We start from the raw sequence: 18929 nt of genomic DNA, 5'->3' as shown, positions 1-18929 counted from the left end.
AACTAAAAGGTGTTGGGCCCCAAATAAAAGGATTGGTGTTCAGCACAATTGGGCAATTATCCGAAGTCAATCTGGGGCGAGCTTCTTGGATGCAATGAGGGAAATCAAACTCCCACTCACTAGAAAATAAGAATCTATCCAACCTTTTGCAAACCGGGTTCTCTTGCAAATTAGACCAAGTGAAGGATGCATTCCTAAGAGGCGGATTAATTAACTCACATTCTCTCATAAAATCATCAAAGTCCCTCATGCCTGGGGTTTCCTTGGAGCTGCCTAACTTTTCTGAAATTCTTCTTATGACATTGAAATTCCCACCAACGCACCATTTCAGAAAGGTTAAGCTAGAAAGATCTTGAAGTTCCAACCAAAAATTCTTCCTAAAGTATGACGAACTGGGACCATAGACTGAAGATAGCCAAAACGACCCTTCGTCCTCAGACTCTAACTTGATTGTTACTGAGAAAGACCCTAAAACAACCTCCAGGCACTTAAACCTCAAAGCATCCCAAAAGATTGTCACTCCTCTCGAAGCCCCACTAGCTGGAAGAACAGCCCACTCTTTGTTTCTGACCTTCCACACACTACCCACAAACCTTTTATCACACAACTCCCTCTTTATTTCCTGCAACAGAACAACATCCGGATTTTCATGACAAAGAAGATTCTTCACTAGCCTTCTTTTCTTTCTGGAACCAAGGCCTCTAGTATTCCAACTAATGATTTGCATAAAACTAAAAAAGCCTAAAAACAACCAAAGGACCTAGAAGACTAAGGAGACCTGAGGACAATGGAAGAGGGTCTATTCTTCCTTCTGGAATAGACCTTTTCCACAGAACTGCCATTACTTCTAGTGAACTGACATCTACCCTCATTGCAGTTGACAATCTTGACATTCAACAATCCCAAAACCGACTTAATAGAATCCATTTTTAAAGGAGAGATACCTTCACAAAGAAAATCTTCCAACTGTGCAGAATCTGACTCCAAAGACATACATCTTCTCTGGGACAAAAGCTTCACTAGGGTTGTTTTGAGATGCCCTGAGCAATGAAACACCCTCTATCTCTTGGCTAGGCTTGACAGCTAGGGACATCACACCTTTAAGACAGGATACAACCCCAATAGAACCAGAAGGGAACTTGTTAACCCCTGAAAAGTCATTCGATAAAGATAAAGGGGTCGAAAAAGGTACAAAAGGGTCAGGGAGCCGCAGAGAAAAGATGGGGGATAAAGGAGAAGAAGACAAAACGGAAGCCCCCTCTAAAACCCAGCCTTGAACCATGGAAAGAGGAGTAGAAGTCAGTACCTGGACATGACTCCCACAGTGTTGAAGACCCTTCCTGACCTCAGCCCCTTCTAGACCACCCGCCGAACAAGACTAATTTGGGCTCAAAGCTCCCTTTCCCTCCTTTGTCAGCCCTTGAGCTTTTGGCTGCCTTGTTCCTCCGAAGAAAGTGACGTTTTGCATCTCTTTCCCCAGAAAATTCTCAGCTTTAAAGGGAAGCTCTCTCTTGAAGACAAGAATCACTATTTGTAGCAACACACCCACTCACTGAAGTCAACAACTTCTCAAAAGAGGAATAGCTCTCTTGATCTATGGGAATAAACAACCATTACAATTATAGAGAGAAGCCAAACAACCAAATAGAATCTAAGCTAAAATAAATCCCTAAAAAATAGGAAACAATTAGATAGAATCTAGGCTAAACTAAATCCTTAGAAAGTAGGAACCGAAAATTCAAAGGGATAAAGCTTACTAATCACCTACTATTTTGAATTTAAAAAACAAAATTTTAATAAAAATAGGAAATAGCAAACTTAATCCTAAATAATATTCTCTACAGCAACAAAACTTATTATGACAGTTGCATTTGGATGCTCAGGGCCTATTTGGTAACTGTTCCTGAAAACAATTTTGACATAAAATAATTTTCTAATTTAGAAAACATGTTTGACAAACTTTTGATAGCAAACAAGTTTTTCGAAACTTGTTCTGAAAATAGACAATTTTTAAGAATAAATTTGAGGTGTGTTTAGATTTTTATCGAGTTTTCTAAGCAATAATTAAAAAAATGTAGAATACTTTAAGAACTTTTGCATTGTACATAAATGTATAATACTATCATGGAGAATAAGCCAAGAAAACTGTTTCTCATAATTGAGTTTTGAAACATGATTTTAATCCTAAAAATAATTAGAATTGTTCATAAAAACTGGTTTTGAGAACTGTTTTTGGGCCAACAATATTTCATTTGACACAATAGCCAATCAAAGATGTGATACTGAGATTTTTTAACTAAGAAGAGTGATTATAAGGGAAGAAATAGTCATTCAAGCATAGAACAAAATATAACATGTAATAAAAGCCTATTAGAATCATATTATATAAAATCCTATTAGAGGAAAAATAAACCAGGTTTTTATTATTCTAAATGAGCAAGAATACCAAATAGCAAGCAGTCTTTGGCCTAGGCTTTATGTAAACTATCTCATTTTGACCTCATCGCATTGCAATATTCCCTCATCTTGACATTGTGGCCACTACAACACTTTTATCATCATATTGATCCCATTGCGATCTTATAGTGGATGGTGTCTTCTTCTCCACCTTGATTTTTTTTTTTTCTTTATATGCTCCGATATTTTTTCTCTTTCAGCAAATAAAATATATAAGAGCACAATTAAGGATGATAGGTGGTAAATATGTTGATTAATCGATTAAAGATGCTCCATCCAAGAGCCCTTCACCACCACCCCTCTCCCCAACCACCATTTTTTTTATTTTTGATAGGCAAAGATCAAATGTATAAAAAGAATCTAACAAAAGAGCACACCAAAGCATAGATGGCATACATAAAGGCACCAAAAGCCCAGATAAAGCAAAGAGACACAAAAAACAACTCCCTCTCCCTACTTAGAACTCAGCCAATCAATAAATCCACCATGGGTATGGAGAAATCTCTTGTGCACTTTAACTGACTCCAAAAAATTATACACGAAGGATTGTTTGATTGTTTACTTCGCTTTTTAGTATTTTTTTTTTTTTTTGATAAGTAAAGCAAGATATATTAATGAAGGGGCAAAGAGTTACAAGTATACAGGGGGTATACAAAGCAACAAACCCCTCAAAAAGCCAAAAAAACAGCAAGCCTCACCATCCCTTAGTTGGACGCCAACCATTCTAGGAACCCTATAAGGGACATACGCTCCTTACCAATATACAATCTAGCCCAGCTCCACAAACTACACACAAAAGAATTCTTAAGCTTTTGGATATCTAACTCTCCTCCCCTAAAAGCTAGCCTATTTCTTTCCTTCCAAACCGTCCAAAAAATACACAACAGAATGGATTTCCATATCTTTTTCCTTTTCTTTCCCACAAAAGGGCCCCTCCAGCTAGTTAAAACTTCCTTTACAGTTTCTGGAAAGACCCACTGCACACCTGATAACCCAAGAACAATATCCCACAAAACTCTGACAACTATACAATGAATAAGAATGTGATTTACAGTTTCTTCTTCACAACCACATAGAAAACAACAATTAGGAAGCTGCCATCCTCTTTTCTGAAGTCTATCAAGAGTGAGCACCCTCCCCCAAGTAGCCTCCCAAGCATAGAATACAACCTTGGTTGGAACTGAATCCACCCAAATGCATCTAGAAGGAAAAACAATATCATTGGGGCTGGTCACCAATCTATAGGCTTCTTTCACCCTAAATTTACCATTCCTTCCTCCCTTCCAACAGACTGAATCTTCCTCCATAGAAGGCTTGTAATCCCTCAAAACATGCAGCAAATTCCCTATCATCTCCAGCTCCCAATCATTAAAGTCCCTCAAAAATCTTAGATTCCACCCCCCTTGGCCAAAATTCTGATCCCACATCTCCTCCACAGTCGCATTCCTAAGCGAAGCCATAGCATATAGGTGGGGGAAGTTTTGGGACAGCCTTGTACCCTTACACCAAGCATCAGTCCAAAAGTTGATTTTGCTTCCCTTCCCAACTATGAACCCCATGTTATCCCAGCACCAATCAGATTCCTTCCATATTTCCTTCCAAACCCCCACGCCGATAGTCCCATGAGCCCTCTTTGCTCTCCATCCATGACCCTCTTGCTCATATTTCGCTGTTATCACTTGCTTCCACAGATCATCTTTGTCATAAGCAAATCTCCAGATCCATTTACCAAGCAGAGCTTTGTTCAGGAGCACCAGCTTCCTTAAGCCTAGTCCTCCCTTGCTCTTATCCTCACAAATCGCCTCCCACTTAATTAGATGAGCTTTCCTTTCCTCACTTCCCCCTCCCCATAGGAAATCTCTTTGAACTTTATCTAATCTCCTAGCCACTGACTTAGGCATTCGGAACAAAGACATGTGATAGATTGGCATGCTAGCCAAAACACTTCTTATAAGAGTGATTCTCCCCCCTTTTGAAATATATTGACGTTTCCACCGCGCTAGTCTCCTCCTCACTTTCTCTTCCACCCCATCCCAAACTAAGGAGGCTTTATGCGGAGCCCCTAAAGGCAAGCCCAAGTAATGAGAAGGAAGAGATCCCACCCTACATCCTAATTCCACTGCCATCTCCTCAATCTCCTCCACCACACCAACTGGGATAATTTCACTTTTGTCCAAGTTGATCCTTAGGCCTGAGGCTGCTTCGAACCACAAGAGGATCCAACTCAAGTGTGTTAGGTGCTCTTTGTTAGCCTCACAGAACACAATTGTATCATCAGCAAAGAAAAGATGGGAGATTTTTAGATTGTGACTCCTATCACCCTTGATACTGCAACCCGAAAGGTAGCCCCCCGCAACCGCCCTCCTAATTAGGGCATCTAGCACTTCCATTCCCAAGACGAAGAGGTAAGGAGACAATGGATCCCCTTGACGAAGCCCTTTAGAACTCGGGAAGAAACCAGCTGGAACCCCATTAACAAGAACTGAGAACTTGGCTGTAGAGATACAACTCCACATCCACCCCAACCACTTAGAGCCAAAACCCATTTTGTGTAAAGTTTTCAACAAGAACTTCCAATTGATGCTGTCATACGCTTTCTCAATATCCAACTTGCAAATGAGCCCTTTCTCTTTTCTTTTCTGCCATGAGTCTATCACCTCATTCGCAATAAGAGAAGCATCAAGGATTTGCCTTCCCATCACAAATGCATTCTGAGTTGGAGCTACCACTTTGTTTAACACTCTCTTGAGTCTATTAGCTAACACTTTAGCCATCAATTTGTATAGCCCCCCCAGGAGACTAATGGGTCTAAAATCTCCCAAGTCAGCCGCTCCCCCTTTCTTAGGAATCAGAACCAGGAAAGTGTTATTGAGGCTTTTGAGAAAGGATCCTTGCTCATGAAACTCCTTAAACATCTCCAAGACCTCCTCTTTCACGAAATCCCAAGAGCTTTGCCAAAACGCCATAGTAAAACCATCTGGCCCAGGGGCTTTATCCCCACTCATCTCCATTAAAGCTGAATGGATCTCATTTTCAGAGAATGAAATCTCTAGACTCTCTGCTTCTTGCTGGCTAATCTGATCTAATTGGATCCCCTCAATATCCGCCTTCCACCCCACGTCTTCTGAGAGCCTCTGATGAAAAGCATTTGCAATCCCCTGCCTTACATCCTGATCCTCTTCCAACCAAACCCCATCAATTTTTACTCTATCCAACGAATTATTGTTACGATGGGCATTCGCCATTCGATGAAAAAAACCCATATTTTTGTCCCCTTCCTTAAGCCAAACCTCCCTTGAGAGTTGTCTCCAATGACTTTCTTCCAACATAACCCATTTTTTATAGCTTTCCTTTGCTTCCTTTTTTGATTCTGTCTCTTCCAAGGACAAGCTTCTTTCACTTTCCACACCATCCCAATAGTCTACTTGCTGCAAGGATGCTCTTTTGTTTCCTTCTAGATTCCCAAAGACCTCTCTATTCCAAACTTTCAGTTTCTGTTTGAGCTCCTTCGTCTTTGCTGCCAATCTGTAGCTAGCGGTGCCCCTGACCTCAATTTCCCTCCACCAACTCCGGATAAGGTCTAGAAAACCCTCAACTTTTAACCACATATTTTCGAACCTGAAAGGAGAAGGACCTCTCCTTAGCCCGCCTCCTTCTAGCAGAATAGGAAAATGGTCCGAAACAGGACGAGGCAGCCTCCTTTGAATCACCCCACTGAACTTGTCTAGCCAGCTAGGAGACACCAAGAACCTGTCCAACCTTGCCCAGGCCTGATTATTCAGGCCCCCATTCCAAGTAAACACTCCCCCTTGCAGCGGGAGATCTACCAGCCTTAAATCATCAATGATATGAGCAAACCTCCTCATGTTCGGAGTTATTCTACCTTGGCGGCTTCTTTCTCCTTGATAAAGGGTACTATTAAAGTCACCTCCTAGGCACCAAGGCTCGTCCCAGATTCCTCTTACAGCCCCAAGCTCTTCCCACAGACCCTCTCTTGCCTCTTTGGTGAAAGGGCCATAGACTCCCGTAAACACCCAAACAGCCCCATCCTCCACATTCTTGAATCTACACGAAAGGGAGTACTGTCCTTCCTCCCAGTCCACAACTTCCAGCGATCTTTTATCCCAACAAATTAACAGGCCTCCCGCTGCCCCATCCGCATCCAAGGCCCTCCAATCTAAGAATCTTCCCGATCCTAAACTTCTCACCACCCCCTCCGACATTGGCTGAATTTTCGCTTTTTAGTATTTTAAAAGGCTTTTTTATTTTTCTCCTTCCATATGGTCCTAAAAAGGTACAAAAGTGAAGCTCCCCAAGCTTTCTTCCTCTTATTCCCAACAAAGGATCCATGGCAACTAAAAGGGGCAACTCTTACTAAGGAGTGCATTACCCATGCTCCATCCAAGCCCTATCCTACTCCTAAAGGGTAATACATTAGGAGCGTGTGACCATTAAACTATTTATGATGCAAATTAAAGTAGCACTTTTACCACATTTGTCAAAATCCAAAAAACACAACCTCATCCCTATCCCAAACCCTTACCACTTGAGCTAAGACTTAAGGACACATGACAATTAAGTGACAATGTGCGAACACCTCTAATCATAAAGCAAAACAAACTAACAAACATAATAAGAAAGCAATCACTAAAGAAATCTAACTAGACCAAGTAGATATATTGTTGGCGAGTAAGAGTTGGGGATCGCTTCAGATAAACTCTAGCTAATTGTCAAATTGCTAGACATGTCTGTGTTGTTTTCTCCCTACAACCATACAAATCATCAAGGCCTTTTTCTGTTATTCATAGCGATATTTGGGGACTGTTTAGGGCAACTAATATTTCAGGCACTAAATGGTTCATAACTTTTTTTTTATGACTACATAAGGCTTTGTTGGGTATACCTTTTAAAAGAAAAGTCTAAAACTTGCAAAATATTTCAACCCTTCCATTCAATGATTAAACCTCAATTCCAAGCACAAATCTAAGTCCTTAGAATTGACAACAATCACAAATAGTTCCATTCTATTTTGGGAGGTTACCTAGAAGAAAATGGCATCATTCATCAGAGTTATTATGTTAATACACCTTAACAAAATGGCCTTGCCAAGAGAAGAAATTGTCACCTCTTAGAACTTGCTCAAGCCCTCATGTTTACCATGTGTGTACCCAAATACCTATGTGGAAAAGTTGTCCTCACAACATGTTATCTGGTTAATCGACTCCCAAGTCATGTCCTTTAGTATCGAATACCTATGTCCATCCTCACTAAGTCTTATCCCACATTTTTTTTTTTTTTTTGATAAATGAGCACAAATATAATAAAGGGCGAAAAGCCACAAAGCATACAGGTAGTATACACAGCAGCCTAAAAACAAAAAACACATGAACAAAAACCTCACCACCCCTTAAGGAACAGCAAGTCATTCCAAAAAACCTAAAAGCGAAGAGAACTCCTCTCTCATATACACCCTAGCCCAACTCCACAAATTACATACAAAAGAATTTTTCAACTTCTGTATAGCTAAAGAACCCCCCCTAAAGGCTAATCTATTTCTTTCTTTCCATACCGTCCAAAAAATACACAACGGGATGGAATTCCAAATCTTTTTCCTCTTTTTCCCCACAAAGGGGCCCCTCCAACTAAGTAACACCTCTTTGACTGTCTCTGGGAACACCCAATGAGCCCCAAACAAGGCAAGGACGATCTTCGAGAGGACCTTGACCACCATACAGTGTAAAAGAATATGATTTACATTTTCCTCTTCACAACCACACAAAAAGCAACGATTAGGAAGGTGTCAGCCCCGTCTTTGGAGCCTATCCAAAGTTAGGATCTTCTCCCACGTGGCCTCCCAAGCAAAAAAAAAGCAACTTTGGTTGGAACCTTATCCACCCAAATGCTCTTTTTCGAGAAGGTGATGGCACTAGGGGCTACCAGCAGCTTATAAGCATCCCTAATCCGAAAAGAACCATGACCCCCTCCTTTCCATATACTGAGTCCTCTTATCCCACATTTCAATCACTCAATTCCTTAACCTTCAAGACATTTGGTTGTTCAGCCTTCATCCATGTCAATTACCAAAATAGAAGCAAACTCAATCCACAAGCCATCAAGTGCACATTCTTGGGATACTCTCCAACCCAAAATGTGTACAAGTGGTTTTCTCCAACCATAAAGAAATTTTTTTTTGTCTCTAGAGATGTCACCTTTTTCAAGTCTCAACCGTACTTTTCTATAGACGCTTTTCAAGGGGAGAACCTTGATATGAAGAGTGTTTTTGGGTAATAAACTCACAGCCTATTAGTGTCTCATCTACCCTTGAACAGCCCAAGTCTAGAAATCTGCCTGAATTTGAATCCATGAAACTACCCAATTCCACTCATCTCAATCCAACTGAGCCTACTATGTCACCCACTCGACACATTTCAAAAACTAGGGGAGATTTGGAGAGACAAGAGCTTCGTGTCTAAAGTAGATGAATTTCAAAGGGACCTACCTATCGTGGAACCACACTATCACAAGCCTCAACTGAGTGTGACAGATTAGCAAAACAATACAAGTATTTTAGATTTTGCCTAGAAAAATCCAAATCAATCTATCTCTGAAAATCTAGATTTGCCCATAGCCCTTAGGAAAGGTGTAAGATCCAACACTATGCACCCCATTTCCCACTTTATGTTGTATGAAGGTTTACCTTCTTCTTTATAAGCCTTTACTACTAACATTTTTGGTGTTGAGATTCCGAGGTCTATACAAGAGCCCTAACTATCCCCGAGTGGAAAAATACAATACAAGAGGAAATGAAGGCATTGAAAAAAACAATAATACTTGGGAACTTGTTCAATTTCCAAAAGGGAAAACTACAATGGATTGTAAATGGATGTTTACCTCAAATACAAATCAGATGGGAAAGTTGAGAGGTATAAAGCACATTGGGTTGCTAAAGGTTTCACCCAAATGTACAAGATAGATTACCAAGAGAAGTTTGCACCTATTGCCAAATTAAATACTATATGAGTCCTCTTTTCACTAATAGCCAACCTAGACTAGCCTTTTCAATAGTTGGATGTCAAGAATGTATTCCTAAATGGAGAACTAGATAAGGAAGTTTACATGAACTTGCTAATAGGATTTGAAGACAATGGAAGAAAAATTATTGTCTGCAAGTTGAAATGATCCCTTTATGATCTAAAACAATCTCCCAAGACATGGTTTGGGAGATTCACCAAAACTATAAAAGGTCATGGCTTTACACAGGGGTAAACGGACCCTATTCTTGCGGCACTCATCAAATGGTAAGATTACCATCTTTATAGTGTATGTTGATATAATTCTCACAATGAATGATCTTGAGGAGATGGAAAGGCTCAAGAGCGTTATTTTTTTTTTTTTTTTATAGGAAAAAACAAAGGGATATATTGATAGAAAAAAGAAGTACAAGAGAAAGATGAGAAATCCTCCCACCAAAGAAAACTAAACTACAAGAATACAAAAACAAGAAAATACACAGTAAAAATATACAAACTCTCTAGATTAGACCAACCCTTTGGAATTACACACCGCTATCCAATCAAGTTGTAACACATTAAGAGGAGTCCTCTTAAAAACCTTGGAACAGAAAGCCCAAAGAGAAGCAAGGAAATGAATAGAATCCCAAAGATACTCTGAATTCCTTGCTTTATCCTTAAAAATCCTCGCATTTCTTTCCCGCCACACAACCCAAATTAAAGTGATGCTCGCAGCTTGCCACAAAACTATCCCTCTCTTAGATAAACCAAAACCATTATAATTGATGGACAACATGTCGAAAATGCTCCTCAGGGGAACCCAATCCATCTTGGCTAACTGAAATAATCTGTCATAACCCCATCATCAAAGAGCGATGTAGGAAAAGATGATTTGCCGATTCTCCATGTTTCATGCACAGTTTAAAAATATCAAGACTAAGAGCTTTATAGGGTCTTCTCAATTGTAGCAAGTCATTAGTATTTACCTTCTTATGTGCAACTAACCAGACAAATGACTTGACTTTGAAAGGGACTTGAGAATTCCAAACGAACTTAGTAGGGAAAACTGGAGGAGAACCAAAAAATTGGGATAAGGTTAGAAAGAAAGATTTGACTGAAAAAAACCCTGAAGAAAATAAAGACCAGGATCTCGCATCTGAAACCGAAGGTGATAGATGCAAACCATCAAGTGACCGCATGAGGCCTTCTAAATCTTCTATCTCAGAATCGAAAAAGTTGCGGTGGAAATTAAAGTTCCAAGAGAAAGGCTCAAGAGCATTATGGCTACAAAATTTTGAAATTAAGTATCTTAAACCCCTAAGGTACTCCTTGGAATGGAAGTGGCAAGGAGCAAACAAGGTATTATAGTCTCTCAAAGAAAGTATACTCTTGATTTATTAAAGGAAATAAGCATGCTTGGTTGCAAACCTACTAATACACTAATGGATCAAAATAAGAAAATTAAAACATGTAGTAATGGGACGCCTATGGACAAAGGCAAATATCAACAACTTGTGGGTAAGCTTATTTATCTCTGACACACTCAGTCAGATATTGCCTATGTAGTAACATCTAGAAGCGTTCTTTTGAATCATGAGATATCTTAAAATGACACCTAGGAAGAGACTTTTCTTCAAGAAATCAGAAGAGAGAAAATTAGAAGTCTTTACTGACGAAGATTGGGCAAGATCAATTGAAGATTGACAATCAACTTCAAGATACAACACCTTTGTTTAGGGAAATTTTGTGATATGGAGAAGTAAGAAACTGAGTGGTGACTAGAAGTACTGTTGAAGCTAAGTTTAAAGCAATGGTTCAAGGGATTTGTGAATTGATTTGGTTAAAAATACTTCTAGGAGAACTATGTGTGACTACAACCAATCCAATATTGCTATACTATGACAATAAAGCAATCATAAGTATAGTACAAAATCTGGTTCAACATGATAAAACAAAACATGTGAAGGTAAATTGTAATTTCATAAAGGAGAAGATCGAAAGTAGGATGCTTAACATGGTGTATAAGCCTACAAGGGAACAAGCAATAGACATCCTGACAAAGAGACTACCTCGTCAGGACTTTAATAAGCTCACAAGCAAGCTAGGCCTACAAGACACATAAAACCTAGCTTGAGGGAGAGTATTGGCGAGTAGGAGTAGAGATAACTCCAAAAATAAACTCTAGCTAATTATTTGGGTATTTTATTAGAGTATTTATTTGTTTTCTGATTTCAAATGAAGACGTGTAACCACCTAGTTTTTAGCCTTCTGTTTCACGTTTTCCTAGTCCTTAGAAATATTTTATTTTTTTCATAATTATCTTCTTGTATAGACTACCTATTTAGGGCTTGCGTTCTCAATAAAATATAGAACAAAGAGTTACATTTCCTCTTTGATTTCATATATAAATGGAAATTGTTCCTATAGAGGAAAGTGCTAAAATAAAAAATAAAAAATAAAAATAAAAAAATAAGTGGACCAAAACTACTAAAATAAAAACCTAAGCTACATCCATCAAATTCCACATTCACACTCCCCATGCTGAAATGAAGGAACAAATTATTCCACCCCTTAGGCTTTTCCATGTAAACATAGAAGACCCCAAAAATAAATTAGATACTCACTTTGCAGAAAACTTTTTCTAATAGGTAACCTTTTCTTCTTTATTTTTTTTCTCCTTTGGGTGTGTGACCTAGAACCCATCCAATCCTCACCTTAAACCCTTGCTACTTGAGCAAAGCAAGGCCTAAGGGGCTTTGCTTTGTAAATAAGTTAAACTAGAATAAGTAATAATGCTATAAAGTGGGGTTCATTTTTGCTAACATTAGTGGAGGTTGTGCTCCAAAGAGTTTATGATAAATCAAAATCTACAATTCCCTTAAGCACATTGAAGAACTTGGAGTAGGTAGAGATAGGCTAAAGCTCTCCGATCCTCAAAATAACACAATAGCTACATCTTCAGTAAACAAAAGAAAGACCATGGATTTTACAAGTGCTTTGAAAGCTCTTATGATTTTAATTCTAAATTAGTCAATACCCCTTTTTTTGCTAATAAAGTTGTCGACATACATACCAACATCTTACTTCTCCAAGTTATGAAATTAGTAATTTTGTGTTTGAAGCACCTAAGTGTGTAATTCGAGATAAAATTAAAAAATATTGTTTAGAAGTATATATAAATGCACACATATGGCCAATAAGCAAATTTCAGCATCTTTTGTCTTTGAAGTACCTAGGGGCTAGGAGCCTCCTTTGACATGAAACTCAAACAATTGAGGTCAAGAAGCAATGGTAGAGGTGTGTAGAAGCTTAGAGGAGTGGAAGATAGGACAAAATAACACAAGAAATATCAGGAAACCATGTTTGAAATTTTTTTTTTGATAGGTAAATTTTTGTTCCCATTGGGACTTGAACCTGGAACCTCCCACAAACCCTCCCCATCCCTTTACCACTTGAACCACACCTCAAGGGCAACCATGTTTGAAATATAAGACTAGCTTGACTTACTCAAATAGAAACCCTACAAGAAAATTGATTGACACTGCTGAACTTATGGCTTATGGAACAAGGAGGGGGGCACAAATATGACAATCCAACATGGACTTAAGCTGTCGAATATGGCAACCTCAGAGACATTAAAAAGATATATTACTGTGGAAGAGTTGGTTTGCCCGTGAGTCTTTCTTTGAATTTATGATGCAGAGACAGGGAAGATAGTGAAACTTTTTTTCCGGGCCGGCTTATTTTAAAAATCTGGGAAGCGACTCCCATGTGAAATGGAGTTTCTGCTGATGGCAGACTGTCAGAGAAAGCAAAAGGCATGACTTTACACTATTGTTTTCCTATTCCTTAGTATTAGTGGTGTGCATTTCACATTTCTTCCTTTCCAATGTGATTTTGTAATCCTAGAAGCAGCATCAAACTAAGATAATAATCTAAATATTTACTACCTGTTTGCAATATACCACACAGCAAGGAAATAGAGCTTTACTTACAAATTTCTACTCTTCAAATAGTGAACCTCAGCACCTTTAGCTTCCATCTGTGAATATACATTTTTAAGCTTCTCCTCTTTCTCATCTCTTTCTTTCCTTAGCTCCAAGCATTCCTGCTCCTGGAAATGTATAAACCATTTATCACGAATAAACTCTTTCACAAGATATCAAGCTTTGAGAGGATTAAACTGATTAAGGTCATGGTCCCGTATCAGCATTGTATGGACAAATTCGGATTTGGAAAATGTTAAAACAAGATCAATAGGTAGCAGATTATATGAACAAAAACATTCCATAGAAACTATATGCCAACCATAAACACATCGGTATTATTCTTTTCTAATGGTTGATGGTTGTTAGAAAATAACAATGTTGTGCAAACAAACACAGGAATGCTTCCTACCCCAAAAAATAAAATAAGACACCATGAAAAATTGTAAATTCATATGCATGGTTGCATAATCCTATTTTTAAGAAACACCCACGAAGAACATCTGGAGAAATATTTGGCCATTAAATGTTTCCAGTTTACCTTTAGTTATTCAATTGATAATGCCTAGAATTTTTCACTTCTAGTTTGACAAGCATCAGCCAGACCATGCTTGATGACCCTTTGCAACATAATTTCATCCTTTTTCTGATGTTCCTTATTTCTGTCATAGACTTTACAGCTTTTACAAGTTCTCATCTAGTAAACTTTTAGATAAATAAAAAAAATCTGTCTCACTTTTATCTAAATTTTCAGTGGTAACATCATTTTAGATCAAGTGTTTCATTCTTACTCAGTTTTCAGATGAACCTTCATTCCTTCATATTCAGGGTTTCTTTGGGACTCTATTCGTTTTTTGGCTTCTCTATGGGCTTTTTGTTCTAAGGTTTTTAAAGGGATACCTCTTAACATGTTACAACTTGATTGGTTAGCGGTGTGTAAATAGACCGTTTGCTTATTCTCTTGTTGCATTTCTTATATTTGATTACTTGTAGTATTGTTTTTCTTTGGTGGGAGGATTTCTCATCCTTCTAATTGTACCTTCTTTTTATCAATATATTCCATTGTCGTTTCCTATCAAAAAAAATTTATCATCTTGTAGCATATTTAAATCTTCCTCGGCAAAGAATCAGGTCTGTTCTTTTTCATAATTTTTTTGAATATTTTAATATACAATTAGTTTAAATTAGACTCAGTTACATTCACAAGTATCATTGATCTTGCCTTGATCTTGCAAGAACTTGTTAATATGTATTAGCAATATGGAGGAGACCAAGATGAATTACAGTCCAAGAACATATTGGAACTTAACTTGAGTCAGAGAAGACAACAAACTAGAGCCTTACATAAGATTTCATGAGTATCATCATTTTGCTTTGAGCTCACAAGAACTCACTAACATGTATGCGCAATACTCAAATGTGTCACCCATACCTGTCTTGAAAATAAAATGTTATTTTTGGGGGGGGGGGGGGGGGGGGGGGGGGGGGGGGGGTGGGGGGGTGCAAAAGAATCCTGAAACCATTTAGATTCGGCTATGATTAGAGTGACCATCTCCAGGTCTATGCTGGGGATCAAAGGGAAGGTGTAGAAACCATGAATATGATGATGATCATCATTGTTCAGATTCACTGCATGGGTATGGGTATGTGTATTTTGTTGGCAAATCATCTCATACTCCACTTGACAATCATATGCATAGTTACAGCCATTTGGTATGGTGGGATCAACTAGCAGCCTTTTGTGTTTCACTTAAAACCAAGATGAATCACCAACATAAAATTGAATCAAAATGATCCAATACTGTGACAGTTGTCGATCCTCTAGACCATGGGGCTAATAAGTATGTGTGTATGTGGGTATTTAATGGGTGTGCACATGCGTAAAGTTTCTAACGAAAAGGGAACACAACCTAAGCACACAAGAGGTATTCAAAGCCAACAGAACAAAAAGGAAAGCATGGAGCAGCTGGTTCAACAAGATTACAAGACCCTAAACTATCTCCAAAGCCAACTAAGGAGATTTCTACATCCATCACTAAACCTTTGAACCACAAAGACAGTATTAGGCATAGTTCACAAGGCACACTCAAGGCACAAAGGCCATTTAGAGCACAGGAGTAAGGCACAAACCAAGGCATGTGTCTGAGCAAAGTGAGACATACATGGGCAATTCTATAAAATATTGTAAATTTTAACATGCAAATATTTTTTCATATATTCTGATCAAAAATATATAATTTTTCATAAATGCATATATATTTTATTGTTGCTTCAATTATAAAGGAAAAAAAAAATATATGCAAATAAAATGATCATCACTAAAAAGAAAATCATGTAAAAGACAATTTTCAATGTAGAACATACTGAAATTAATTTCTTTTTACAAAAATCCAAACGATATTTCTTTTTTAAATAAATAAATATAATATATATGTATATATACATACATACATATATACATACATACATATATACATACATACATATATATATATATATATAATAAAAGGTCAAATGTTAATGAGTAATGGGGGGAGTTACATGGGAGTGCATGGGGAATTGAAAAAGTGGGGGTGGATGGGGAACAAGAAAAGTGGGGGGTGGTAGGGAACAAGAACAAAGAAAAAGGGCACTCCCCTTTGGAGTCAAAAGTTAGGCTCTTAGCCAGGTGCACATCCCTTTTGGAGTTAACAGCTAGAGCTCTCAGCCATATACACTTCTTCACAACATCTTCTTCTTCTTGGTTCGGTGGTTTTGTGTGGACCAAGGTGATCTTCTACTCATTAGGCTTCCTCTTCAAATAAGGTTAGCTAAGGGTCTACAAGTATCATAGCATGTTGGCAATTCCAAGTCAAAATGCTATTATAGACTCCCAACTCGATTTTCAAATCATTATCCACCCTTAAAGATAGCTAGAGGTAATGGTATGCAGTTTGAGGCTGTAGATAGTTGTAAAAATTGATCAATCAGGTTTCAAATGTGTGTTTTGTGCTTAAAATCTTGTTAGAAGCTCCAAGGTTGTAAATCTTCAAAAATCATTCAAATAGCTAAGTATTGGGATAGAGCCTTGGAAAGCAAGACACGATATAACAAATTTTAGATTCATTAATAGATGTACACAAAATAGAGACGAAAAAGGGATATTCTTCTTATTTTTCAGTTTTGAAATTACATAGGAATAAATAGGCTGAAACAAAAAACCACAAATCTGGGACCGAACAACTTGAACAACCTAACAACTTTGACCTTATCTGAAATTCCAAATTTGATCAGTTTTAATTAGTTCAGATTTATTGGAAAACAAAACAGAAACTTTAACAAATAATCCTAATATTTCTACACTCCTAAAGTTGGTGCATAGATACTAATAATGCCTAACTTGCTGACTAGAGTTTTGAACCCTAGTCTAGAAAGGCTCTTAGTTAGAACATCAGTTATGTGTTGTCTTGTGGTAACAAATGGCATATAGATAACGTCACTTTCAAGTTTCTCTTTGATAAAATGTCTATCAATCTAAACATGCTTCGTGCAATCATGTTGAATAGGATTGTTTGCTATGCTAATTGTTGCCTTGTTATCACAAAATAACTTCATGGGAGGTTCCGAATTTAACTTAAGCTTTTCAAGAACTCTTTTCAGCCACAACATCTCACAACTCCATTTACCATAGCCCTGAACTCTGCCTATGCATTACTTAGCACTCCCACATTTTGTTTTTTGCTTCTCCATGTAACGAGATTGCCTCAAAGAAAGGCACAATAACCAAAAGTTGATCTTTTATTTGTGATTGAACCTCCGTTGTCTACATCTATAAATACTTCTCTTATCACTTTTCTTGAACAATAGACCTCTTCTTGGTGTACTCTTTAAATATTTTAGGATCCTGTATGCCGCTTCAAGATGTTTTTCGCATGGTGAGTGCATAAATTAGCTCACAACACTGGTTGTGAATGCTATGTCAGGCCTTGTGTGGGAAAGGTAAATTAACTTCCCTACAAGTCGTTGGTACCTTCCAATTTCAACTGGCACTCCCTTGGTTAGTTCTCCAAGTTTAAGGTTTAGATCCATTGGGCTTGCTTGGTTTGCAGCCACTCATTCCTATTTCCTCAAGCAAGTCTACAATGTACTTACTTTGAGTGACAACAATTCCTTTTTTTGATCTAGCAACTTCTATTCCCAAAAAATACCATAAGGAGCCCAAGTCTTTAATCTCAAATTCAACTGCAAGGCATTTCTTCAATCTTGCTATGGTCATAGCATTTCCTTATTGGAAATTTGATATATGCTCCTTAGAGTTAGAGTATGTCAACTAATCACCTAATTGGTGGCATCCGTAATTCAAAGTTGGAGAGGTAATCTTGATTGGTGATAGCACCACCTTGTTAAATTACGGACAACGATTCATGGGGAGTCTACATGCAATAGATAATAGGTCATAAACTTGAGTTTCATCTTGTTATTATTTATATAGGATACCAAAGTGTAGTTGATTCTCTATAATAGAATATTGAATCAACTTCAAAATTGGATTTTGAGGGATGCAATACTCCTATGGATCCCAAGGGACGCCGCTCGAGCTCATATGCCTTGACGGCTCAATTTATGAGGGTTGGAAACGCTCTAAGTTCACTTATATGCATAAGGGCGTTTTGGTAATTACATAAGGTTATGTAAGGTTAATGAACAGTATATTTGGATTAGGCTAATTGATTAATTGGAAAACCCTGTTGCGTTAATTAAATAACTAGAACCCTTTTGGGCTTGATTAAGTGATTCAAGCCCATGTGGGCTCATGTCACTTAAGTCCAATGGGGAACCCTATAAATACCCACCTAAGTGGTTAAGGTTTCTAGTTAGTCTTCTTCCACCATCTAGAGAAATGAGAGACCCTTAGCCTCCACCCTCCCAAACACCCCATTGTTTGAGTGCCAAGGATTGAGGTAGAATCATCAAGCAGAAGATCATGGGTTTACAAGACTTCACTTTTGATCCTCTCCAAACATATCTGATGTAGGAACATTCAAATCAAAGGTAAAGTTTTCTATAGCAGTTTTTTAGATCCTTTACTGTTAAAAATTGTATTTTTGCTTCCGTTGCATAAGATTTAAATGCCCTAGGGAGTTTTCATACATCTAACCTAAGCCTAGGATAAGGAACAGAGAGATCTGAGTTTCCCTACACTAAGAGCAATTGATCCATCTTAAGAACTCAAGTGTAGTCTAATATTTGATTCAAGCTTAATTGATTGACATACAATTTTTCTTTACAAATTTGAGTCGTTGGATTGATCCTCTTACTTTCTATTTAAAACAAATTTTTCATGTAAGGGCTTGAGAGAGAAAAAGAGCAACCATGTGATAAAGCCTTTGAACTTCAACTTCTCCAAATTGGGAGTGTTTAGGTTGTGGGAAAATATTTTGAATTGCAAAAAAAAATTGAGTGAGAGATGATTTTGCCAATAAAATAGGTTGATTCA

The 18929-nt window shown here is 37.9% G+C and overlaps 1 protein-coding gene across 4 annotated transcripts in view; it reads right to left on the bottom strand.

Moving 5' to 3' along the window:
• The window catches only part of LOC104882239 (protein SENSITIVE TO UV 2), a 67776-nt gene that overhangs the window by 40217 nt on the left and 8630 nt on the right, over positions 1 to 18929 (bottom strand). For all 4 annotated transcript variants that reach the window (XR_002031707.2, XM_010664566.3, XM_010664556.3 and 1 more), the window contains exon 3: positions 13463 to 13581. Coding sequence is in view for 3 of the 4 variants with exons in the window: in XM_010664566.3 (XP_010662868.1) it covers positions 13463 to 13581 (119 nt within the window). In the remaining variant the exon portion in view is untranslated. The remainder of the gene's footprint in view (positions 1 to 13462; positions 13582 to 18929) is intronic.

The sequence above is a fragment of the Vitis vinifera genome, chromosome 2 (assembly GCF_030704535.1).
Source record: "Vitis vinifera cultivar Pinot Noir 40024 chromosome 2, ASM3070453v1".
NCBI lineage: Eukaryota > Viridiplantae > Streptophyta > Magnoliopsida > Vitales > Vitaceae > Vitis > Vitis vinifera.
This window is presented reverse-complemented; position numbering and strand designations above follow the sequence as displayed.